This window comes from Liolophura sinensis, chromosome 13 (genome assembly GCF_032854445.1).
Source record: "Liolophura sinensis isolate JHLJ2023 chromosome 13, CUHK_Ljap_v2, whole genome shotgun sequence".
NCBI lineage: Eukaryota > Metazoa > Mollusca > Polyplacophora > Chitonida > Chitonidae > Liolophura > Liolophura sinensis.
In genome coordinates this window covers 16,823,074-16,851,064 of record NC_088307.1, presented here as the reverse complement: position 1 = coordinate 16,851,064, position 27,991 = coordinate 16,823,074, and the positions used below count along the sequence as shown (strand labels likewise).

General features: G+C 37.9%; 1 protein-coding gene across 1 annotated transcript; it reads left to right on the top strand.

The window, feature by feature from the left end:
* Window positions 1-52: 52 nt before the first annotated feature.
* Window positions 53-25,793, top strand: LOC135480924 (sarcosine dehydrogenase, mitochondrial-like). The gene is made up of 19 exons (XM_064760856.1): window positions 53-192; window positions 1,113-1,294; window positions 2,659-2,834; window positions 3,516-3,695; window positions 4,442-4,565; window positions 5,310-5,515; window positions 5,782-5,911; window positions 6,164-6,262; window positions 7,095-7,173; window positions 7,766-7,907; window positions 8,388-8,471; window positions 8,983-9,096; window positions 9,701-9,839; window positions 10,440-10,550; window positions 13,003-13,150; window positions 18,809-18,878; window positions 20,101-20,287; window positions 23,863-24,031; window positions 24,651-25,793. The coding sequence occupies exons 1-19, from the start codon at window positions 53-55 to the stop codon at window positions 24,910-24,912; spliced, it is 2,742 nt and encodes a 913-aa protein (XP_064616926.1). The 3' UTR covers window positions 24,913-25,793.
* The last annotated feature ends 2,198 nt before the right edge of the window (window positions 25,794-27,991 follow it).

The following is a 27,991-nucleotide window of genomic DNA, read 5'->3' as shown; positions in this document are numbered from 1 at the left end:
TTAATCCACAGTTTGCTAAGGTATATTCTAGCCTGCGGGGTTTTCCCGGAGAATGCTGAGGGGTTCCACCAGTCGGGGTCTTCAGTCATGGCACTACGCCACTTCCGCTTGGCATCAGACGCTAGGTCGCCGCCTAGCGAGCTCACAGGGTGGAGCAAGGGGAACAAATGCCAGCAGCGGAGTGCCATACGAGTGAGTATTATCGACTACCACGAGGGCTATATAAATGACCATGTAAAAAGTTTCACGTGACAATATTATCGACTGTAAGACACCTGGCAGACAGTTTTATATTTGTCTAATACTGTTATCTCTGAAATGATTAACCACAAATTGTTTATTCACTTCGATTGCTGTTTAGCGCTATATTCCAGAATGTTTCACGTTTATAATAATGGTCAGTTTTACGGGTACTTTAATGTGCGGTTCTTGCAGTAAACCACCGAACATTGGCAATTAACTAACGTACCTGCACACGTGTGACGCACACAGTTCTAAACCTTATTCACTAATAACAAGTAGAAATAAAATAAAAAAAAATAATGAAACAAACAAACAAACAAAAACACTCACACACAAACACACACACAGAGCATATAAAATCACCCATGTTCATCAAAATGGTGAATTTATGAATCTGATTGGCAGTGAATGGATAACGTACCAAGAGCTGCCATTTTAAAGCATCGATCTATTATAGCATATACATGTACATGCAAAAAATTTTCATGATTGACCGTTTTCTCAGATGTTCACTGGCCAATGGTTTTGAGGATAGCAAACTCACTTTACCAATATATTGTGCTCTTGATTCAACACATTTCTCTTGCCATTCAAATCGACAAATGTAAAACCTTTATGTAACATCATTTATATAAGTTCCGGTTCTGTTTAATATAAACGCTAAAGCATTATACCAAGAGCGTCTGCTTGACTTCAGCTTTTACGTGGCCTCTGTCTGGGAATTATTTTAGGCACTTTGTCAGTAAGATTTTGGGTACTAGCAATAGTTTCCTCCGGTTGGTACTATCGACCAACAAATGTTTTTCTCTTTCTCGTGCATATATTTATCATCACTCAGAAGAAAACCCCAAAATACCTAAATTTTGCAGACAAACTTTGAAGAACACAGGATCAGAAGGGGAAGCAACTCTTCCATCATCGGCTGACGTTGTCGTTATTGGTGGAGGAGCGGTGGGATGCAGTACGTTATATCACCTCAGTAAACTAGGAATGAACGCGGTCTTGGTTGAGAAAGACCAACTTACGGCAGGAACAACGTGGCATACAGCAGGTAGGAGTTATTCCGCTTTGCCACCGCCTTACGACGGTGCCAGGCCTTAAAAAAACAAAGGTCCTAAAAGAAGTGAAGAGAAAATTACGAATTACTAATTTTCAGAACAATATCTAGCCCTACAAGCATTCAGACGTAGAAGATACAGACTTCTGGTCTTTTAACAGATGACATAATCTGTAAATACTGTAAATGGGTCATTTGTTTTCGATATTCGATATATCGGCATGCATCCAAGCCAGGTTGACGAGCCTAATGACACATAAAGACAATCTGCCGGTGATATTTCTAGGCTTTGGTCTGTACATGCATGGTGATGGTATGTAGAAGCCAAGCCTTTTGTGACCCTATATACTAATACTAATCTTGAGACAATGCGATTTGTCGTCTCCGGCGTAATGGCGACTAGGGCACAAGCTAGACTGCATAATCGCTGTGTGACACGTAGCCAGGTTGTTTATAAAACGTCACTGAAAAGGCAGGGTTAACAACATACCATGCACGTGACTTGGTCCCGGATTATGCTCTAGGCGGTAAAAGTTTGTTATGCATTCTTACATTCGTATTTACACTACTCGTAAAAGAAGACCTATTTCCAAAACATCTCAGACATCGGTTCCCAAAGGAATATGCAAGAAATAATTGTATAAGAAGTGAATAAAGCTGGTAGGAGGTAAGAAGGAAGCAGTCATTTGTTTTCAGTGATGCTGGGAAGACAGTTCGCTATTTTAGGCAGGACATCTACATCAGATTTCAAACTGGTATTCCGTGAATAATTTCCAAGGCGAATATCAATCGTGATAGGTATCTCAGTCACACTTTGATGTCAGCTGTTCATTTAACCACCAAGCAGTATGGATGGTTACACAGTCTCTAGCCGCTGGCCCAATGGAATAACTGTGAAACAGATCGTCAGAGGTTCCGAAGGGATTGTCCATATCTTCCAACAGTGTTATACTCACTATGCAATCTAAGAAACTTACAACGTCAAGTCCGACATTCCTAGACAACGAATGTGTGCTCTAGTTAATCGCAAGACCCATAATGGCGTTTGATGGCGTATCCTTGACACGAATATCCTTTGAATGAATATCTTGTGACGTAGATTGGAATCACTGCATTTTAAACATGATCCAACCAATGCTACAAGGCAATTAAGTATGTATCATACGTGGGGACGTTTGGTATATTACTACCATAAAGATGATTTATAGTTTTGAAAATGAAATTATCTCCTTTGCCATTAAAGCGGTGTAACAGGAAACCTTGGTGGAGATGTACCATCAATACTTTCTGTTGTCTTCTTCATGTCCCAGAAAGGTTTTTAAGTTTCCTTCGCCACCGCATATCTACTTTCACTGCAGGTTTATTATGGCAGTTTCGAACGAGCGACATCGAGATAGAACTCATCAATTACTCTCGCCATTTGCTGAAAACACTGGAAGACGAAACGGGCGTGAATCCGGGGTGGATAGAGAATGGTGGCTTGTTCATCGCTAGCAACAAAGTCAGATTGGACGAATACAAGCGTTTGGCTACGGTGAGTATATACATATATATATAGTTTTGTAAGGGAGATAAACGCTTTAGATTATCTTTTCTCGTGTCCATTGTGTCCTTGGATTATCACCAATGGGCATGAGCAAAATCGCTTGACCCACATACTCCAAACATGACACAGCCAACCGAAGTACCATCCGGAAGATCCAAAACTGAGGCACAGTATGATTGGTCAAAAATAGGTCATCAGTTGAGACATACTGTATACATGTTATATATACAAACGCTGATTATTTCAAAAATTTTATTTATTTATTTGATTGGTGTTTTACGCCGTACTCAAGAATATTTCACTTATACGACGGCGGCCAGCATTATGGTGGGCGGAAACCGGGCAGAGCCCGGGGGAAACCCACAACCATTCGCAGGTTGCTGCAGACCTTCCGGAGAGGAAGCCAGCATGAGCTGGACTTGAACTCACAGTTACCGCATTGGTGAGAGGCTTCTGGGTCATTGCGATGTGCTAGCGCGCTAACCAACTGAGCCACGGAGGCACCCATTTCAAAAATTAAATTGATTTTTTACTTTATTCCTGATCATATAAGACCACATAAACAGTAAGCAAAATGTTGCAAAAAGATGAATTCCTTCGGTTGCCGCTTCTTTTAAACAAACTCGAACTCACGAAATCTGTATTTTCTTTTCTTAATTAATCACACAGCTCGGTAGTTTGTTCAACATAGAATCTCACGTCCTGTCTCCCGAGGAAACCAAGGAGCTGTACCCGCTGATGAACGTGTCGGACGTTTACGGCACCCTCTACGTGCCTGGGGACGGCACCATGGAACCAGCCGGCTACTGCACCGCTCTCACCCGCGGTGCCACCCGCAACGGCGCAAAGGTGCCACCATTGTCTTTTACGCAGAAATATTCTTTTTACGGAATGTATAGCATTTGGTTAGCCGTGATGTTTAATATAGAAATAAAGCGAATCGGGGCCAAGCTGTGAAGTACAGGGGTAGGCCTATTGCTCACTGATTTAATATTTTTTGCCCTCCATTTAAGCAATGTGCAACAAATATTAACCTGTTATAGTCCATTCTCGCTACACCAGAGGCCATCAGTTCATCCCTTAACGGTTGACCGGTAACTCTGGTGGTAATTCATGTTCAGGTCAAATACATCAGCTTCCTACCTGGGTGAAGGGATTTTAAATATTTGAAGTTTCATGGTTATGATTCATCATTTATCACACCATGCAAAACTTTTGTTCCGATATGGAAAGACGAAGTATGACAGAAGGAGAGCACCATGTGTGAACTACATCTAACAGGATACAGTGTAGGCTACAGGCTATCTGGAATGTGACCACTGGGAATTTCCCTTCAGCCTCGTGGTAAAGACTCAGGTCACGGTCCCATAGATCGTTGGTTCAAACCCCACCAGTGTCACACCCTCACAGATATGAAACATATAGATCGAATCTAGGGTCCTGTATGGAAATTTCAAGTTGAATCATTCATTTGATCAGGGGAGGTAACTCTTGGAAACAAGTATTACTCTTTAGAAAGGTATGCGATTAGATTATTTGCTAACAGTAACGTACGAAAATCCACATGTACCATTTCTTTTCATCAATTTAAATAGGTATTTACCGAAACAGCTGTTGAAGCTATCACTGTGAATGAAGATGATTTCGGAGTGAAAAGGGTCAAGACGGTACACACCAGCAGAGGCTCCATTGGGTGTGATGCGGTTGTTAACGCTACAGGTGAGAAAATCAAATAGGCAGTTTGAATTAACACTACAGCACTGTACATAGTATAGTGGCCGTATGTGACACCATCACTGCTTAATTTACATACACATTTAGCGTTTTTTCTCTCGAATACTCCATGCTGCTTCTCCTGTACGGGTCGTGGGTATTGTGTGCCCCAAATGGATTAGGTGAACAGTTGTGTAAAAAATAGCACAGTTTAATTCAAGGAGTACTCTCTTCCGTTGTTAAAGCTGAATTACAAACACTGAACATTTGGCTAATTTATGACAAATAATTTTGTCATTTATAGCAGAGTGTAGAAGGTTAGCTTTCCCACAATTTCGGCCGAGGGACATCAGATACCATTTCCCTCCAACGTCCAACATCCGTTGTGCAAAATGTCTCTGGCATTCCCAGGGCCTGTCATTCAAAGCAGTGCTAAATATTTCCAGAACACTTATAGGCTATAAATGTATAAAAAGAGCTTCAAATTACCTGCTAGGACTGTCGTACAATAGATGAAAATAGCTATGTATTTGTTTAAATACAGTTGGCAGAATTATATGCCACTACCTCAAGACAATCAAATAGAACGTTGTAAACCCATGGTATTAGAGAAGATGTAGAGCTACGTCGAGCTATAGCCTTTAGGTAGGTCTAAGGAACTGTACAGTAGAGCTACATTTCAGAAATGATATCTTTGTCTTTTAAAAGTGTCGGTTTATTAACAAACTTTAACATTTGTCTGATTTGCAGGCTGTTGGGCGCCCAAAATCGGCGAAATGGTTGGGGTTGAAGTGCCCCTAGTGCCCATGAAACATGCCTATGTGGTCACCGAGAGGATCGAGGGAATCCAGAACATGCCTAACGTCAGGGACCATGATGCCTCACTCTACCTCCGTCTCCAAGGAGATGCCTTGTCGCTAGGGGGCTACGAGGCACATCCGGAAATCCTTGATGAGGTTCAAAAAAACGATGAGAAAACATTTTCTGTTTTTGTTCTTTTAGTTTTTTTTTATTAGTGTTAGAGCTAGAATCGACTAGGCCTTGATGGTATTTCAGCAGTCTAGATAACTTAATATATTTCAGCGATGTTCTAACTTTCTACTTTAATATTGTGTAATGTGGCGGTGCAGGCTAGCTATCTGGATATCCCATGTATGTTTGTACTTATATATGATCCAGCCTCGTTTCTTTAAATTTTATATATGTTTTCATGTATTTCCAGGTTGCAAACGAGTTTGCATTTTCCCTGTATGATCTAAACTACGATGTGTTTGGGGTGCATATAGAAGGCGCTGTTAATCGTGTTCCGGCTATAGAAAACACAGGCATAAAATCAACAGTATGCGGTCCAGGTGAGAAAATTGTGTGAAGAATGGAATTTTATTTTTAAACATGTTTTCTTCATTATGACACATAGAGTAGTTGATGTTAATTTTCACGCCAAGTATTGTATCAGCAAAGGCATTTTTCGTATTTGAGCAGGCCAAATAATAACAAAACATATAAATTCAGTTTTTGTTTGGATTTGATGCTCTGTCCTCAGATAGGCCTATTTGTGCATATGATGAGATTTTATAGGAAAGTACATGTTTTCTCCGTCGCAGAGTCATTCACTGCCGATCACAAACCCATTCTCGGCGAGTCCCCGGATGTGCGCGGGTTTTATTATGGTTGCGGATTCAACAGTGCAGGAATGATGATGAGTAAGTCATTTTGCAATTGGAACAGCTGTTGCCGCAACTTCCAAAAAAGTTTCAAAACATGAAAAACTGTTGCAAAAGTGTAGATAACATTTGTGACCATGTGGGTAATACTTACAGTGGAGGTTGGGATCTAAATGCAACACTGTAAAAAGAAACGGTCACATTGTGTAAAAGTTTGAATAGTTGCGGAATGTAACTCTGTAACTATGTAAGTGCCTGAAAATGTATTTATTTTGTGAATTTGTGCGATTGTCACGGATTGTTTTTGGTTGGGCGAGGCTCGGAACGGGTTAGTTGATTATGGGGATCACTCGGTTGACACCGATTTACACTAGGGGAGATTTAATGCGCGTGTGAAGATGCATTAAATGTGGCTTACCGTAGATCCGACACATTAGAAACAATTATTCCTCGTAACTCCCCGAACACTACATGTTGGTCGATTTCAGAGTTACATTCCGCATCTAAAGTTTGAATTACTGTACAAAAAAAGGCTACATTGCACACATCCAAGGGAGATAACTCTATTAACATATTTTTTGGAAACATCGTACAGCAGTTATCTCTCTTGGTGTGTCAATTTCACGATCATGGGAAAACTATTTGCATAGGGATTTTCTTTAGATTGAGATCGTGTTTCCAAAAGTAATTTTTGGTTGGATTTGTGACCATTTTTAAAATTTGTTTTCATTAAGTTTTCATTGAATTTCTATGCCAAGAACTCCTTTGGATATCTTATCTTGGGACACTTTCCTGTAAATTCTAAAAGCTGCCTTGCTGAGCATATTTATGTTTGACATCTTTCTGATATTACTCTCGGGCTTTGTTTTAGGTGGAGGTTGGGGCAGAGAATTAGCACACTGGGTCAAAAATGGCCGTCCACAAGTTGACATGTACTCCTATGATATAAGGTAAATGTAAAAATAGTAACATTATTTCAAGAGGGTAAGTCTAACATGAACATGTCTAATTTATTTATCTGTAGATTTATGTGTTTGATATTTGTTAAATACTGTAGGAATATTTAACTTGAGGGTCAGTGCTACAGTGAAGGAAGCCAGACAGAAGGCTATTTTTCTATTATTAAACTTGGAATTTATTATCATTATTTTGCAATTAAAGAGATATATACTCAACGCTGATTGCCTGAGAGTGGAGATGGGGTTTCCTAGGTTAAATCTTGCACCTTTCATCATGCTTCAATTTTTTAGTAAATGTACCCTACCGAAAATTCAGCTTATGCAGGGCACAGCCTGGAATTGTTTATCTCTGACACCAGCCAATCAGAATCGATTCTGTAACCCTTTAAGTATTTTTTAATTGCTTTAAATTTGTTTATTTTTAATATGGTCATAGTTATCTGTCGACTATAAATAAAAAATAGATAAAATATTGAGAAACAAAGCCATGTGATAGGCTTATATGTAAAGAAATTATGAAGTAACCATTTCAGTCCCGTGCACTATAAAGATTTTTTCTTACATACCTTCTTAATTTGAACAGGCGATTCAATAGCAAACTTTTGGGGAACAAGAAATGGCGTGTGGAGCGCAGTCATGAGGCCTATGCTAAAAACTACAGCATTGTCTTCATGCATGATCAGCCATTAGCGGCACGTAACCATATACTCGGGGCTGTGCATCAGGTGGGTGTTTATATATATATATATATACACATATTACAGTGATTATGTATTGATTTATCAGTTTATTCATTTATTTTGCTTTCTCATTTATTATTTAAAAGTACTTATTGATTTACTTTTCGCAGTTTGACAAATTTTTCAGTGGTTTTTTTTTTTTCAAATTCTTTCTTATTTATTATTAAATTACTTAGATGATGTTTTATGCCATACTCTAGAATTTCTTACTTATTTGAGTATACACATGTAGTGATAGCTTATACGTTTGAGTGCAACTTGACATAATAATTTAAATTTTAAATATAATGTATATGTAGTTTGTGTAAATGTATAAAAAATGAGTATCTGTACTTAGAGGACTGTCAAATGACATAACACAGAGCATAGCACAGCATAAAACAGGGATAATAAAAAAATCATATAGAACAGAATATATTTTTTAACTTGTCACATTTATTCTTTTCCCGCCCCTCCCCTCTTCAGCCCCTTTTGGAGGCTGGGTGTGTGTACGAGGAGAGACACGGGTGGGAGAGGCCTGGGTGGTTTTCACCGGAAGGGCCAGCTCCGGTAAGTCACAAGTTCAAACCCGGTACTGGATAATTTTGTTAATTGCTGACTGTAATGTATGGTTCCTAATCGGTGGTTGGTGTCAATACAAGTATGTGTATTTGTAGCTACATTTATGTCAGGCCACGTGAACATGGTAAATTGCTGATGCCTACAAAGGAAAAATAAAAGACAACAAAAAAACGAGTGGGCATGTTAGTAAAATTGTACACCTTAAAACCTGGTGCTTAATAAACCAACGTTGAAGATGCATTTTAGGCTGAAATGTCACCGTTTTGGTCCAGGGCCCTGTATATGCTTAAATATGCTGTGAATTAAACCTTTTTAAGATGACTAATATATCCAAGTTTAAACCTGGTATACAGCAGGATGGTATAGAGTTCAAAACCAGTCGTTGTTTTACAAATTTCCAAATTTCTGAAACATTTTTTGTTATCCGAAGACCTATTGCAGTTCTGCTGTCACTGGCAATATATTAATTACAGATGCAATGTTATTGATCTCTTTTCAGATTTTACCATATGACTACTATGGTAGCTATGACACCCCTGTGAATGAGAACAATGTTTACAAAAGCAGAGTAGAAAAAGATTATACTTTTGATTTTCCTGAACACCACAGCTTGGTAAGAAGAATGCTTGTCTGTAAATCTGTAAAGCTTGCATGTCTGTCAGGGGGTGGTAATAAATCTATTAGTTTCCTTAATTAGTTTTGTTTTACAATAGGGTCTGCCAGCCCCTGTACAAAGTGAAGCAAATCTTGTAACTGATGAAACAGCAGTATACCTACTTGAATAACAATACCACTGATTTCAATACCAACTCCAGTAATCATGAATAATAAAAGCTGACATTGTTATTCACATAGATAGAGGGCACTGTTGTTTTTTCTGCTACAAGATTTGCCTCCCTTTGTAGAGGGCACTGATGTTTTATCAGCTACAAGAATTGCTTCCCTTTGTAGAAGGCTGGCAAACTCCATTGGTACCATCCACTCGTTAGCATCCACTCTTCATGCATTTGCTACCAAGGTGGGCAGTTTTAAACCAGCTATGTTATGCTGCTGAAACTAAATATTACCTTGGCTGACGAAGCATGTATCTATTACATGTAATAAAGTTCTAAGATTAGGGCTCAAGAAGATGTATATTTAAAAGTGTTTGACTTAAACAATAAATAGACTAGAATTTTATTTTAAAACCCAGTATTTCCTTCGTATATATTTTTCAGATTGGAGAAGAAGTTCATGCATGTCGAGAAAATGTGGTTGTGATAGATATGTCGTACTTTGGAAAGTTTTTTCTGACTGGTCCAGACGCTCAGAAGCTTGTGAACTGGACATTCTCTGGCGACATGCAGAAAGGGGGAGGTAATCGACTCAAACTACAATGTATGATCCGAATTTCAATACCAAAAAGAGTCAAATACAGCCTTTTGATTTGAGCACTCTTTTAGTAGCTTAATGTGGGTACTTTTTAATTTGAGCACTCTTTTAGTAGCTTAATTTGGGTGCTTTTTAATTTGAGCACTCTTTTAGTAGCTTAATTTCGGTGCTTTTTAATTTGAGCACTCTTTTAGTAGCTTAATATGGGTACTTTTTAATTTGAGCACTCTTTTAGTAGCTTAATTTGGGTGCTTTTTAATTTGAGCACTCTTTTAGTAGCTCAAATTTGGGTGAAAATAGTTTCAGATATTAATAAACCTTAACTTAATTAATGGCTTTTATATCAAATTATGGTATCAAAATGACTTCTGTGTGCAGCTAATACACATGATTTTTCCAGTTAAATTTATCAGGCAATATTTCCCATTTTGAAAAACCTAAAGGGTTTCAGAATGTCCTTGCATTTGGCCCTGACCTACGTTATAAATAGTATATCAGCCAAATATACAAACTAAAAGTGTAGTCTTACTGACTTTTATGCTTATATTGATTTTACATCTAAGTTTGTATTCTTTCAATTTGCAGGTAGCACTGTCTACACCTGCATGCTGAATGACAATGGAGGTGTGGAGGCTGATCTAACTGTCAGTACAGTGACCTCTGGTAATGGACAGGCTCATAACCCAGAATTCTCAGGTAAGTGTGATGTTAAGTATAATAATGGATGTGTGGAGGCCGATCTAACTGTCAGTACAGTGACCTCTGGTAATGGACAGGCTGACAAACCAGAATTCTCAGGTAAGTGTGATGTTAGGTATGACAATGGATGTGTGGGGGCCGATCTGACTGTCAGTACTGTGACCTCTGGTAATGGACAGGCTCACACCCCGGAAATTTCAGGTAAGTGTGATGTTAGGTATGACAATAGAGGTGTGGGGGCCGATCTGACTGTCAGTACAGTGACCTCTGGTAATGGACAGGCTGACAAACCAGAATTCTCAGGTAAGTGTGATGTTAGGTATGACAATGGATGTGTGGAGGCCGATCTGACTGTCAGTACTGTGACCTCTGGTAATGGACAGGCTGACAAACCAGAATTCTCAGGTAAGTGTGATGTTAGGCATGACAATAGAGGTGTGGGGGCCGATCTGACTGTCAGTACTGTGACCTCTGGTAATGGACAGGCTCACACCCCGGAATTCTCAGGTAAGTGTGATGTTAGGTATGACAATAGAGGTGTGGGGGCTGATCTAACTGTCAGTACTGTGACCTCTGGTAATGGACAGGCTGACAAACCAGAATTCTCAGGTAAGTGTGATGTTAGGCATGACAATAGAGGTGTGGGGGCCGATCTGACTGTCAGTACTGTGACCTCTGGTAATGGACAGGCTCACACCCCGGAATTCTCAGGTAAGTGTGATGTTAGGTATGACAATAGAGGTGTGGGGGCCGATCTAACTGTCAGTACAGTGACCTCTGGTAATGGACAGACTCACACCCGGAATTCTCAGGTAAGTGTGATGTTAGGTATGACAATGGATGTGTGGAGGCCGATCTGACTGTCAGTACTGTGACCTCTGGTAATGGACAGGCTGACAAACCAGAATTCTCAGGTAAGTGTGATGTTAGGTATGACAATGGAGGTGTGGAGGCCGATCTGACTGTCAGTACAGTGACCTCTGGTAATGGACAGGCTCACACCCCGGAATTCTCAGGTAAGTGTGATGTTAGGTATGACAATGGAGGTGTGGGGGCTGATCTGACTGTCAGTACTGTGACCTCTGGTAATGGACAGGCTGACAAACCAGAATTCTCAGGTAAGTGTGATGTTAGGCATGACAATAGAGGTGTGGGGGCCGATCTGACTGTCAGTACTGTGACCTCTGGTAATGGACAGGCTGACAAACCAGAATTCTCAGGTAAGTGTGATGTTAGGCATGACAATGGAGGTGTGGGGGCCGATCTAACTGTCAGTACTGTGACCTCTGGTAATGGACAGGCTGACAAACCAGAATTCTCAGGTAAGTGTGATGTTAGGCATGACAATAGAGGTGTGGGGGCCGATCTGACTGTCAGTACTGTGACCTCTGGTAATGGACAGGCTGACAAACCAGAATTCTCAGGTAAGTGTGATGTTAGGTATGACATTGAGGGTGTAGAAGCTGATCTAACTGTCAGTACTGTGACCTCTGGTAATGGACAGGCTCACGCCCTTGAATTCTCAGGTAAGTGTGATGTTAGGTATGACAATAGAGGTGTGGCGGCAGATCTAACTGTCAGTACTGTGACCTCTGGTAATCGACAGCCTCACACCCCGGAATTCTCAGGTAAGTGTGATGTTAGGTATGACAATAGAGGTGTGGAGGCCGATCTAATTGTCAGTACTGTGACCTCTGGTAATCGACAGCCTCACACCCCGGAATTCTCAGGTAAGTGTGATGTTAGGTATGACAATAGAGGTGTGGAGGCCGATCTAATCGTCAGTACTGTGACCTCTGGTAATCGACAGCCTCACACCCCGGAATTCTCAGGTAAGTGTGATGTTAGGTATGACAATAGAGGTGTGGAGGCCGATCTAATCGTCAGTACTGTGACCTCTGGTAATCGACAGCCTCACACCCCGGAATTCTCAGGTAAGTGTGATGTTAGGTATGACAATAGAGGTGTGGAGGCCGATCTAATTGTCAGTACTGTGACCTCTGGTAATGGACAGGCTCACACCCCGGAGTGTTTAGGTAATGTGTGCTCTCAGATGCCACTGCCCATATAACACAAAATGGTTAGAGGAATTTAGGATCTTTAATATGATTAATAAGGACTGCACCAGACTGGATGTGCAGTAGAAATTCTCAATAGACCAAGCAACCTTTTTATACGATTTGTCTAATTAATATAATTATAAATCCAGATAATCCTGATAGTTTTTTAAAATGATCGTCTTGAAGCATATTTAGAGAAATATGAATTTTTCCTGACATTAGGTTTAATCAAATTATGGAAAGTAACTAGAAATATGAATGTGTGACCTGAAACTTTTATAACTCAAGAAAATTAAAAAGGTTATTACCCCCACAGGTGATATGTGGTAAAAATGTAGAACTGTTAGTTTGTGAGTTAGGGTATAAAATGGGGAATGTTTGTTTGACAGGTCCAGGTTTTTATGTGGCAGCAGGAGGGGCTATATCCACTCATGTCAGGACTCACATACAAAATGTGATTAACGACAAACGCTTGAAGTGTCAGATTATAGACAACACGGAAAAGATGGCCGTTCTCAGTATACAAGGGCCAAAAAGGTAAGCCAAAAATTTGAAATTTTGGTTTTTATGTATGCAGTTATTCTCTTTTTATTGCGAGATGACTTAGATAAGAATGGCTGTTGGTGTGTTAATGTAATGTTGTTTTTCGTTGGCCCATGGTTTGAAATTTTATGATTCACAGTAATATTCAGCATGATTGATCAGAGGGTTTTTTTTGTCAGTATTGTGTGTGCTAATGAAAGAAATGTTTGATACATTTTAATGATGAGGTTCAGTTGGCTTGCATGTAACTCATGTATTAAAGATTTTCATAGCAAAATTCAAAGTTAATTTCTACCATTGTGGTCAGTATTGGCAAGATTTGATTTTGTCTATTTTCATTGTAGCCAGTTTGGATTCTACCAGTTTTACTTAGTTCTTTGTTCAACAAATTTTATCGATGCTAGTTTTGTGTATGTTTTTGTTTGTTTTCACCATAGATGAGAAAAACTAGGAGATAAGACTCTAAAAATATTTGTTAATGTAACCTCACTCATTTCTCGTGAGTTTCATTACTTCTGTAAAGACTGACTTTGTCTTGTTTTGACGCACAGAAAAACAGACATTCGTCCTAAGTATATTGTAGAGTTTAGTTCCCGTTAAGGCCAGTCAGCAAACTTTTTCAAGGCTTGGCAAGGGAGAGTTGTTCATAGAATGAGTTGAGAAAGAGCTAAACTTTCCTTTTCATATGTGTTATTATTCTTTCATAATGTATATCATTGGTGAATTTTTGTAAATGCGTGTAAATGTATGTTAAAAAGGCTATAATTTTCAAAAGTCCAGTAAATATATTTGAAAATATCATTAAAGCATTACTGAATAAAGTGTTTTTATTTTCAATTATTTTTAAATAATTGAGATTTAGCTTGACTTAGACTTTGGAAATCTTCAAAAATATCCTGGATATTTGAGTAGTCACAATAAAGTAATCAGAATATATACATCAGAATTTACTGTGAGATGGAAAGGAGTTGATATGTGTAACAGAGTGGGCCAAATACCACACTGAAGTACATTAAACTCCAGATTTCACCTGATGGATCCTCAGAATAGCTATTCACACACCTTACCCCCAGCCTCAAGACCCTCCCTCATACAGAGCTTTTACAGTTCAAGGACCAAATGGCTTTGGACATATAGGTCATGAATTATTCATAGATATGCAAATTAGCAGTTATCAGATGAAGTTAAATGGAGCTTGAAATAGCAGTGGTGCTAACACCTTAGGGTGACATTGAACATGGTTCTCTTTGTCACTGACATTAAACTTTAGTGTTACCCTCCAATGTTAAAAAAAATGGTTCTCTTTGTCACTGACATTAAACTTTAGTGTTACCCTCCAATGTTAAAAAAAAAAAAATTCCAGCGATCATTCGTCTGTTTTTTGAAAAAAATAAAAAATAAAAACGTAGATAAATTCATCGACAGTAATTTGGCACAAAGAATGTGTTTGTGTTAAGAAACAGAGTGAAATTGATCAATATTAATACATATAATATAAGACATATTTCATCCTATCTGGGTTTTTTTTCTTAACTGATCACAATGAAATTACGCATCTTTCCCTTCTATGAATACACTGGAACTAAAACATTTCCATTCTTCAAATATTTGGTTTTTTGATTTGTGTTTAATGACACACTGAAGTTCTTACTAATTGGGTTTTAACATTGAATTTTGAATGGTGGTAGCTTTCATTCTTTTCAGTTATTTATATAGATAATTTCAAGAAACAATTTTTTTTTCAAACATCTGGAATGTAACTGATAATGGCAATGGTCCATTATATCGTAGTAAGTCTACCTAAGTACCATAATTTTAAATATGTGTAATGGGTTAGTCAATTGTAAATGTAGAACATCAGTTGTAAGTTCAGAACATGAGATAAGATATCAAATCTTTAAAGCTGATCCAGTTTATTCCCACAGTAGGGACCATCTTTGGTAAAATATTCAAGGATTCATCTTAAATGATGTTTGTAGAGAAATACAATGTAGTAGATTTGGAATCAAGAATTAAATATTTATGTTCTTTAATTAATTCGGGAAGAGTCATGATTATTCATAAATTCAGTGAATCTTTAAAACAAGTTCAGGGCTTATTGTCAGTTTCATTAAACATCTCTACGGCTTATCTCACCTGTATATCTGTCTTGTCACAAGGAGACAGAAGATAGTTTGTCGTTCTCCAGCTGAAATTGTTTTGAGAATATTCACCTGGCCAATATCCCATAATCAAGAAAGTCCTTCATTAGCCGTGCTTTATTTCTCGCTTACTACAGTCAGGAGTTATTAGGATTGTAAATTAATTTCTGCGATAGGCTTAGCGCGGAAATGTTTTTAATTGTTTCCAGCCTGATTAATTTAGCTGAATAAAGAAACAATTTGCTGTAATATTTTTCCACCACTCTTGATTATACATCCTTATTTATTTGATGGCCTCAGGTATTTTGCTTAATTTATACAGCTTTTCAGGGTTGAGGAGAACAGTTATTAGCTACATGCCATTTTTTTTTTTTTTTGATATCTTGATCTGTATTAGAATATAAGGCAAGGTGTTGTATTAAAGAGATTTGGAAAAGTTTGAGAGGGATAGCCTTATTGTCTGGTTTGCTCTAGGACTAAGTAAGGCAAGCTGTTGTGAGATTGAAAAGAGAACGTGTAATGGTGACAGTTGTAGTGTCTCTGTGGTTAGGTTTCTTTTTTTCGCCTTGCCGTTATGAAATAAGGCGAGTTGTTGTGAGAGAAAGGTGAAAGTGTAACAGTGACAACTAGCCATAGTGTTTGGTGGTTTGTAATGTGCCTGGATAGATTTCAGCATTTTACTGTAGCTTGTCGTTATAAAGGATGGAAAGCTGGGGGGGGGGGGGGGGGGCAGCATTATGGTTGGAGGAAACTGAGCAGAGCCTGAGGGAAACGCATTTTCAGGTTGCTGGACGTACTGCCGGAGAGGAAGCCAGCATGAGCTAGACCAGATCTCAGAGCGACCACATTGGTGGGAGGTTCCTTGGTCAATTGGCCATGAAGGCCACTTCATCACAATTGTACCTCGCCATTACAAATTTTATTTATTTATTTATTGGATTGGTGTTTTACGCCGTACTCAAGAATATTTCACTTATACGACGGTGACCAGCATTATGGTGTGAGGAAACCGGGCAGAGCCCGGGGGAAACCCACAACCATCTGTAGGTTGCTGCCAGACCTTTCCTCATACGGCCAGAGAGCCACCGCATTGGTGAGAGACTCCATGGTCATTACATTCCACTAGCGCGTAGCGCGCTAACCTACTGAGCCACGAAGGCCCCCCATTACAAATTAAAGTGAGTAACTGTGAGCTATAGAGCAGGGAAAGCTGGTTCAATGTGGTGCGGTTGTGCTTTCTGTGTTAAATGTTTTTGTTTGGTTAAGGTTTCAATTAAATATTGGCTCTAATAAGATGAGCATCCTGATTTATGCTAAGATATTGACATTGAAAACTCTGATAAGTTTAATGCTCATTTTTTGAAATCACATGCGAAAGAAAATTATGGGTGAAGTTATTTTTTTTCTGTTCAGCTCACAGATACCAAACTAAGGTTTTATGTTTAAAGTATATTTCTGGATTCCTGCATATAGAAAAGCTTAGTATTAATATTCCCATATTCATATTCTTTACAAAATATGGACTGTGTAAATTGAAGGTATGTTCGCTGCTTAACAAAGTTGAGACATACATTAGTGGAAAGGAAAGGCAAAGTTGAAATATAAACACATTCATCACTCGTCTTCATGTGCAATGTGTGCAGGACACACTAAAGGAATAAAGAAAAATTTGTGAACATGCATTCCAATTATGGAGGCATTTTTACATGTCTATATTTTCCCACCAAAATGTAGAAATACTGTTGCAAATAATAAAAAACCTGCGAAAAAAAAAAGACACCAAAACCTTTCAATTAAACATGACAGTATTAAATCAGTTACGATCATTAACTGTGTGTCTAACATTAATTTTCGTCTTTAATGATGCAATTTGAGATAAAAATTTAATTATGTAAGGTAATAATATGCAAAAGGATATGTCACTTTTCAAATGATTATTGTGATGATGCATTTTCTTTGATCTGAAGTCCAAAGCATCTCATAGATGTATCAATTAAAGACAGAGGTTGAACGCAGAGTAGTGTTTGTTATTCATGAAGAGCATTTTCACAAGACCCTGATAATCTTTCTGTACAGTTGTTTCTAATCTGAAACTAATCTTTGTACACCATCAATAGAATATTTTTTTTCTGTTGTTTTCTTGATAGAGAAATGCCACTTTGTGCTGAACATGAGAAACTCTGCGGGTGGCAGTACTTAATGAGTATACAGACACTTGTAATCCATTATCGAAGCCGCAGCATTATGTAATTAAATTTTAGACCCTTTTTTTATTTCTATTAAAAGAACTAATAAAGAAATACTGTTTACCTCACTGAATACACTTCAACTGCAAATTAGCTATTATTTATGTCTAAGACAAGCTTCTCTTTGATATTGTGGTGTTGTACGGTTTATGTAGGATTGGCGGGAATACACCATCCAGTTATGGAGAAAAAAACATAGACAACATTTTAGCATCTGAACAGAAAAGACAAATTTTCAAAGTTTGGATATCCACATCATAAACCCAGTGTACAAAGCCCTGACACAATATGTGCGGCATGAATACAAAGCCTACACCACAAACACAATTTGTACAGCATAAGCGTAATGTGCACGCATGTTATATTATGCACAGTGTAATCAAAAAGTTGTCACAGTAAACATAAGATGCACAGTCCAAACATCATGCACACAATGTCAACACAATAATATGTGCAATGGTAAAACTTATAGTGCGCACTGGAAAAGCAGTGTGCACATCAAAAACACACTGGACGCAGCTGAAAGATGTGGGTGGCACAAACACCATGTGCACAGCATACCTACCATGTACATCACATAAAGGCCATGTATGTGACATATACACCATGTACATCACATAAACACCATTAAAACACAATAAACAGTATAGAGATCATGTGCACATCATGAACACCATGTACATGACATAAAGATCATGTACAAAACATAAACACCATGTGCGCAATATAAACACCATGTACACAACATGAACACCATGTGCACAATATAAACACCATGTGCACAACATAAACACCATGTACACGACATGAACACCATGTGCACAATGTAAACACCATGTTCACAATATAAACACCGTGTGCACAATATAAACACCATGTACATGACATGAAAACCATGTGCACAATATAAACACCATGTGCACAATATAAACAACGTGCACAGTATAAACACCATGTGCACAATATAAACAACGTGCACAATATAAACACTGTGCACAATATAAACACTGTGCACAATATAAACAACATGTGCACAAGATAAACACTATTGTAGATAAAAGCTATTGTGGACAGCACATATGCGGTGTCCACAACAGAGTGGAAGAAATATATCATCCTTTACAACAATGAACATTTCACATATGTCTGATGTGAAGTTATTTTGTTGTTCATTAAGAACATTTGATACTAAAACTAGGAATTTTCATTATTATGGTTATAATTAGTTTGTGTTCCTCACTAATTGTATTGCTGTTTCTTTTCAGTCGGGACTTGCTACAGGAGCTCACCGGAGCAGATCTCAGCAATGACTCATTTCCCTTCTCAACTAACAAGGTTTGTCATTACTATTACATCATTATCAGGACTGATTGTAATTACTTTTGAGTTAATTATACATGTATATCTAACTCTGAACTTGTGCAATCAAGATGTTGTGAGGTATATTAATGGTAATTTTTGCTTTGGAATTTTGCGCATTTTTTTTTCATTTTTTTTTTTTTTCATCTTTCCACTATTTTATTTTTCAACAGCACCAATGGTATTTTTCATTATACACCTAATAAATCACAGAATAATTTTTTTTACATTTTTTGGTTTGTCTACTTTTATGCAAGCGCGATCTCTAACGTCTCCACTTTTACTGCATGTCAGAATGTTGTGTTGTTTACACTTTGTCTAAACATTTCCCGTCTTATATGTTAAAGCCAGAGAAAACACTAAAATGAAATACAATGTATGTATCAGATGAAAGGCCATTAAAAATGTCCAAGAAAATAATTTGATTTATTTTTTGAGAATTTTTCCAACTGAGTAAAATAGTTGAAAAACATCAGATTCTACAGTGGTCTGTAGTGAGCCAGAGGGTATTAGTCAATATTTTTTGCTTGAAATAGCTGATTTCATGGTACAGTCTGTGAGTGTATTCATAAATCTATATGTAAACACATGTTAAATGATGAAATCTAGCAGTGTGTTAAGTGGTAAAAACCTGATTTGACGTCACTGGTCCCAGTATAGTCTGCAAAAGCCACTGTAAAATCCAAACTTTCACAGGCATTTTACTAGGTTAAAAAAATTCTAAAAAATAAATTCAATTATTTTTATAGACAGTGTTTTAATATTCTTTCTTCTGACATATACTTCTCATTAGCATTTTCTTTGCCTTTAATTTTCACCATTCCTAAGATATACATAATATACTTTACTCTTTAAAACATACACTGGTATATATATATATATATATGGTAACTGACTTAAATTTCGCCTAAAAGTGCCTTTTTAAAGGCAAATAAATGATGTGAAATATTACTTTAGGAAGTGGACCAGTAGGATATCATTCTACATTCAAAACAAACAACAAACACCAAGCACCATTCTCAGAATCAGGCAAAATGTGCATCTTAGTCTTGAGCGAAATTTAAAGTCATTTACTGTAATTCTTGTTACACCTTTTTACTGTTTACACTCTTACTGAGTGCTGATGTGACACCACTATGTGGTGTGTGGGAATATCATCCCCCGTGTACTAAACCAGCCCTCTGTCTCATTTCTCCAGGTGTTATCTATAGGTGGGGCAGAGTTCTTAGCCCTGAGGATCTCATTTGTGGGTGAGCTGGGCTGGGAGCTACATGTACCCTCGGAGACAGCAGTACAGGTGTATCGCACACTTATGGACGCAGGTGCAAAATATGGGATTAAAAACTGTGGGTACAGGGCCATGGACAGCATGAGTGTGGAAAAAGGTGAGGTTCTGCATGTAATTGTACTTACATGTAGGGTAAGTGCATGAGGGGTAGTGAGGGAATAATCATGGTTTGACTCAATGAATCAACTCAGTGAACTGCATGTATGAATCGTGGATTAATTGAGATATCATTGAATCACCTACTGATGTCAGTGAATCACCTACTGATGTCAGTGAATCACCTACTGATGACAGTGAATCACCTACTCATGTCATTGAATCACCTACTCATGTCATTGAATCACATACTGATGTCAGTGAATCACCCTACTGATGACAGTGAATCACCTACTGATGACATTGAATCACCTACTCATGTCAGTGAATCACCTTACTGATGTCAGTGAATCACCTACTGATGTCAGTGAATCACCTACTGATGTCATTGAATCACCTACTGATGTCAGTGAATCACGCTACTGATGTCATTGAATCACCTACTGATGTCAGTGAATCACCTACTGATGACAGTGAATCACCTACTGATGACAGTGAATCACCTATTGATGTCAGTGAATCACCTACTGATGTCAGTGAATCACCTACTGGTGTCAGTGAATCATGTACTGATGTCAGTGAATCACCTACTGATGTCAGTGAATCACCTACTGATGTCAGTGAATCATCTACTGATGTCAGTGAATCATCTACTGATGTCTTTGAATCACGCTACTGATGTCATTGAATCACCTACTCATGTCATGGAATCACCTACTGATGACAGTGAATCACCTACTGATGTCAGTGAATCACCTACTGATGACAGTGAATCACCTACTGATGTCATTGAATCACCTACTGATGACAGTGAATCACCTATTGATGTCATTGAATCACCTACTGATGTCAGTGAATCACCTACTGATGACAGTGAATCATCTACTGATGACATTGAATCACCTACTGATGTCACTGAATCACCTACTGATGTCACTGAATCACCTACTGATCAATCAATTACTGATTAATCAAAAAAATCAATTAAGTCAATCACTAACTGATCTCAGTGAATCACCTGCTGAACTCAGTGGCTCCAATGAACATCTATAAATCCCCTGCTATTATCAGTGGAACTGCTGTGGATCTTATTCAACTGACATAAACCTGAAAGAATAAATGTAACACAGTTGCATGTGTAAAGTAATGAAGAAACTTGGAGCTGTTACCAGCATGGAAAAGTCAGCTAATGTGTGATGTTATTATTTATTGTGACACTTGTACTTGTTGTACCCTTTGACATGTTGTAATGCTGTGTATGTGAAATGTTTTGGAAAATTAGACTTGTATGCATAGATATATTTAATACATGGTGTCCGATGTGCTGAAGTAGAAGGACCGAAAAAGTTCATTTTTCTGGCCAGTAGGCAGGAATAAGCAAATCCATCAAGATTCTAACCTTATTAACATGCTGCTTTCTTTAAAATATGTGCAGTAATCAATCATTTCAAATTACTATAGATACAGAAAAGATAATTTAAATTTATGCAAAATTCAAGACACATGGGAGGGGGTAAAATCTGCTACTAAGAATACTTTTTAAAAAAGTAAATGTATAAAAAAAATTGTGTTTATAAATATACATGTTTTGGAAAGTATTTGATCAGATACCATTAAATTATGAATATGTAAATTATGAGCTTTACTGAAATAAAAAAGTTCAGTGCTGAATATCACAGAGGCAGTATAAGCCAGTGAAGCAGTGAACTTGATCATATGAACTGGACTCATTATGTTTGAGGGCATAGGTATTAATTACGTATAGCCACTCACTTTTTACTCCTTATCAAGTTATCAAATTCTAACTTGAGAATTAGGCAAAAGATAACTGGGCTGGTTTACACTACATTAACTGGTCTGCATGTATTAAATTGCAAAATTTGCAAACTGACATGATGGAAGGATTTTGTGACAGGAGATGTCAAGATGACGGATGTACTCGAGAGGTCATCAGGTGTTTTACATCATGTCACGAAGGCAGGTTTTAAAGTGAAAGAAAGCTAAAAGCTAAAGTAAGGTTCATCAGACAGACAACTGAAAACGGCAAAAAGACTGCCATTTATCTTTCTAGATGTTTTTTTAAGAGTGTTTAAGACATTCAAGTGTTTGAATTCTATTGGGGGCTTTTTTTGCCATGCTGACGTCACAGTGGCCTTTTTTTCTCTACCTTCACCAGAAGGAAGGAGTTTTTAAGTGCATTATTTCAGTAATGTTTTACTCCTGTGGATAAGGCCTATTCCATCGTTCAATTTTGTGATTAGAGTTGGAAAAACTTCCTGTGACGTCAGAGTTCCTAACGCATGATAGTATGGTCCATAAGGCCCACCTTACTATTCAAACGTTTGAATGCTTTTAACTCCCTTGAAAAAAAATCTAAAAATTTTTATAAATAGTTTCCAGTGGTGATACCAACTTCCACTTCTAGGGGTCTTTTCCTTTAATGTCCTGAGATTTGTCAGGTATCCGCCACCTTGCTAGCTTAGACAGCGCTAGCTTAGACAGCGCTGATTCACTTTAAGCCTTGACTCATTTTTAGCCTTGACTCACTTTAAGCCTTGACTCACTTTAAGCTCGGACTCATATATCTGTTATATTAATCCCAGCTCTAAACCCTGACTCACTACGACTGTAAGGCTATCGACCAGTGACGACGCGGGTTCGAATCCATTTCTCACTTCTTTGGTAGAAGCTTTTAAATTTTGTCATGTACCTGAAGTGATTTTACTCAGGGCATTTCCTCCACTCATAGATGTCACTGACCACTACCCTATAAGTTGGAAGGACGCAAATTTAAATGAGATTACTTCATTCTAATATTTATCATAAAAAGGTCAAATTAGTCTTCAGCTTTGCAAATTGTAGTTTCATTTTTATAGGTGGTTGTCTTCAAATAAATACAATCGTAAGCGATGTGACCTCATTCATCACATTCGAAATGTCATTCCTGATGGACTGCGAGATAAGCTTTAAGGCAGAGTTAAAAGACATGTAAACAAACAAACACAGATCGTTTTAGTCCAGGGATGTTTGTCCATGAAATAGTGCAAAATTTAAATCTGCGTAGAGGAATACTAAAAACTCGCACGTATATCACATTCATCAGACTGGATTTAGTGTGCCATGTTTTTTTTGGATTTGCCCTGTTTCATTGCAAATCCAACGTCGGATCCCATTGAATTCAGTTTGTTAACTTTCTTACAGTCTTGATTTGTTATTTCCTACAGGATTCTTTAGTTTTCTCCATTGTAAATTTAAGCTTTTCACTCTTCCATGTTTGCACGTTAGCTCATTTCTCATTTATACATTTTTTTGCATTGTTTTTGTTTTTCGTGTTTGGCCTTTTGTGCAAAGACCGATTTCCATTCCATACAACAATGACAACTACAAGTGCAAATCAAATGATTTGAATAGTAAATTTCTTACCATATTTGTGGTTGTTTCATTTAGCGAAAAATCGGCGCCAACAAGACGCTCACTTTTAAAGAGTCGAGCCATAATTGTTATCATTTTATGCGGATTGGTACCGAAACAAATAAATATCTGTCGATCAAGCTGTTAATCACCATCTGTTTCCAGGTTATCGCCATTGGCATGCCGACCTCCGATCCACAGACACGCCCTTAGAGGCGGGACTAGCTTTCACGTGTAAGCTGAAAACGCCTATCCCCTTCAAAGGGAGAGAGGCCATTGAAAAACAGAAGCAGGAAGGCATCCGGAAGAAACTGATCTGCTTAACAACCGAAAAGTGAGCACTTTTTCACGCAGCTTCATTACCTAATTTTTGTTTTTGGGTTTGTCTCTTGGGGTTTGCCGATAGTTGGTTTGGGGTGCCTACCTGGTTGGCCCTTGCTCGAAGATAAGTTAACCATGTTCCTTACTTGGCTTCTGCCTTATGATGAAAGCTTATCAACAGATCTCCGCAGATCTATTTTGACTGTTATCAATATCAATCACTGTGTCGCCATACTAACAATAATTGCAATTTATGTCCAAGACCATCCACTGAATCAGCCCTTGTAGATGCTACCCCTGATATATTGGCAAGAAATCTATGAGTGAAAATCCATCCGAATTTTTGCTATTATTTTAGAAATACCCAAAATATCAGCCTCATTTGTGCACGTGTTACCCTTCAAAGTCGGTAATAAAATTCCTAAAATTTTATAAAGCAGGTCCCTTCATAACTTTTTCAAATCATTTTAACACTATAAATAAATCAGGTATACCAGTCTGATATTTACTTAAAGGTAACAGCCTGAGCTATTCTTGGTAAGTAAAGAAAATTTTGTTTGAATAGGGAATATGGAGTTTTTGCCAAATGTCTCCTGTATAGCCTCTTTAATATTTGATTATCTGTTCCACAGACCACTGTGTCTCTCAGGCTTCGAAACAATCTTTCGTGATGGCATACTTGTCGGAAATGTTCGTCAAGGCGACTACGCCTTCACGCTGGGAAAGACAGTCGCTTATGGTTACATCAAGTGCCCGGATGGAGGAAAGGTGACGATGGACTTTGTGCGGCAGGGAAACTATGAGATTGAATTCATGGGGAAGAAGTATGCAGCATTTGTTCATACCAAGAGCCCATTTGATCCCGAGAACAAGCGAGTTAAAGGCTTTTACTGATTAGGAGACTCTCATGGTACCCGGTATGATCAAGCCAGTTACAGTTATATACTGATTGCGAAAACTTAGTGGCAGGCGCCCCGTTTAATCTTGAGAACAAGAGGGTAGAAGGCGTGTACCGAATGAGAACATCACTGGAATCAGTATTTGATCTTGAGAAGAAGTGAATTAAGTGAGGCAGATACTGATCGAGATACTTTAGTGTCCGAAGCCCCATCCCGTATTTGAACTGCGGTCTAAGTTGGAAATACCACTGTATATATCTTACTTACGCAATTCAGCTAAATTATTTAGTTCATGAGGTTGTTAATTGCGGGGGTATAAGTCAGTGTTATGGTTGTTATGTTGTCCTCTCTGAAAACTCCAAGTTTGGATACCAAAGATATTACTGTGGCATTCGTATTGCTTTGTCATTTGGCTGTTGAAGTTTTCAAATTGGCAACCGTTTTGTTTTCCACAATGAAGCATCCTTTCCTCTGCATTTGAACGAAATAATCCAATGAAGAGATATCTTACATTAAAGAGTAAATTTCCGGCATAGTCCTTATGCGGGTGAGCGAAACAAAAAAAAATTTTTAACGTTAAAACTGTAGGGTTGTCCCCTTCAACAAATGCATTCCAGTCGGATCGATGCCATTCTGAAACATGCGGGTTAACTCGGTGACATTCGTTTCAAGACGCAAGTTTACTTTACTTGATGGACATGTAAGCTGTTATCAGTGGCAACGTTTTGTGACACGCCCCGGTCTCATTCACAGACGAAAAATAAACAGCATATCTCATATACATTCCTCAGTCATTAAGATTGCAATTCCAATGAATCACGCTATCCATGTGTTTTTAGTACAGTTGTGGTATATTAAAGAGTTCCTTTGTATTATTAAGTGATATATATATATTTTTTTTACTTTTTAGTGACATTTACGAAAAACAAATTAGTGTGAAAACTGGGTTTGCCGCGTAAGCACTCTTTTCCTTAACATGCAGATTATGTTTAACATGGTCGACACATGTTCCAGAACTGATTCCTTGATATACGGTAAAAATCCACGTCTCTTGTATGGTTCATGGCTAGCAATGGTTTGTATTATATACCGTATACATAGCAAAGTGACAAACAATGTTGAATTGCCTGGTGAGATGTAACTTCGTTAAAATCATTGCTCCAGCGACAGATGTGGTCTATTTTGTTAGTTTGCTTCTTACACCTTGAAACACCGCTTTTATTCTTGAGCTGAAAGTTCTCATGCTGCGATTTTGAGATATAACACATCAAAAGTTTTGAGCAAGATGTACAAGGCTTCTTTAAATGTGCAAGATAGCATGTTTGTACCAAACTCTTGGATGTCTGCGACTTGCTTGAAGACGGAAAATCATGAAAAAAATCTGGTCTCTATCAGTGTTTCTTAGCTCAAGCTTTCTTGCTTGAAATTCATTGTAGTAGGTTTGTCAGATTTTATGTGTACTCAGTGTTTGTTTTTATATCTGTAGATATCATCACTGTTATATTTTCCACTCCCAGTTAGTTGTGTCATGTCTCAAACGCTTGTACGATGCATATGTTCTGTATAGATAAAATCCTCGACTCTTATATGTTGCAGAAGTGCAATGTTTTCAACTCGACACGATAAACCAATAAAATAAATTTGAGTGAATAAGTAAATTGTCAGCATTTATTCTAGTGAAAAAGATGAAAAACGTTCCTAACTCTGTTAATAAAATGTCCACCACATACATGTTGTAAATGATATTTATATGCGTTTTTGTTGTAATTGGTTTTCACATACATGATCGTATAGATTCACTTTTCTATATACCGTTGACCCATTCAGCACATATGTTGTCGGATGAGACTACAGCAATTCCGTGGAGTAAATTGTAGACTAAAAATGTACCAAGAAATCCGCGGTATAACAATGCTCTTTGGCTAAAGCGCCAAAAAAAAAGAAAGAAAAAACAGCTTTATTTAATAGGTTCTGACGAGTAAAATGCTGCTTGTAACTAAATGACATGAATCTACGCGTCGAAACACATTCGTATACCAGCCGTCAACCAAGGAGGATCTTCCATGTCAATAATCGCAAGGCCAATTCCCAAAACAACGTTTAACACAAACCACCAAAGAACTAGGAAAGTAGGAACGAAATTAGAAATCATGCCTATAGAAGCAGTCAACAGTTCTCAAAGATGTTGGAAAGATGCAAGGAAAGTTTTAGGCGAATGAGTGAAATCAGTATACAAGTCGTGTATCATGGTAGTATATAAGATATGTATCTCAGTTTCGCTTTGAAAGGAAGTGTTCTCTTTTCCAACGCGCAGTGATTTAATTCAGCACGATGCGCCTTGTCCCGAGTTAAGCGGAATTAGACACAACCAGTGAAGCAGAGTCACGTTGCCAGATTCTGAACGCTGTGTCCATATTTTCCATAAGACAATTATTATAAAACCTAAGAAACCATTATAAAACTTAAGAAACTGAGAGTGAAGGCGTTCGAGGAAATGATACTGACACTAGGTTTCGCAATACAAACTTGTGACGTTGATCTCACATAACACGAGATCTAATAAATGCTTCAAGTGCTTCATTTGAGTGAAAAATACGTGAATCCAGCGTCAAAACCCATGAAATAAACAAATATATATAGACTGAAAATTAGAATCGATGAATCAATGAATCATTAGAATCGATGATCATTTTCGGAAAATGCATTCAATCCTCAGCCTGAGTGAATCTGCTGGATTTACGTGTACGTTCTTGCACAATGAGATAATTGGATTGTTCTTGATGACCTTGAGATTGCTAATGTCTAAGGAAAGAAAGGCTTGCAAGATCTAGTCTAAATACACGTTTATGCATAGTATACGTTTATGAATAATTTCTTTACTTATATGCTGTTTCTCACTCATTCAAAGCCTTGTTAGAGGTCACGGGTTCGAATGCAGCTCTTGCTAGTTCAGGAAATTGGTCATGTAGACTATCTGGCGATGGGCGGTGGATTAATCTGGGCATTTCCGTTTCTTGTCGTCGGCGTGAAACACTATTCAAATAAATAAATCCAAACAAAGTCCATTACAATTG

Excerpts from the sequence above, each read along its gene's own strand:
- LOC135480924 (XM_064760856.1), top strand. The coding sequence starts at position 53 with ATGCTGAGGGGTTCCACCAGTCGGGGTCTTCAGTCATGGCACTACGCC. Across the intron at positions 1,295-2,658 it reads AACAACGTGGCATACAGCAG|GTTTATTATGGCAGTTTCGA; the intron begins GTAGGAGTTATT and ends CTTTCACTGCAG. Across the intron at positions 3,696-4,441 it reads CCACCCGCAACGGCGCAAAG|GTATTTACCGAAACAGCTGT; the intron begins GTGCCACCATTG and ends CAATTTAAATAG.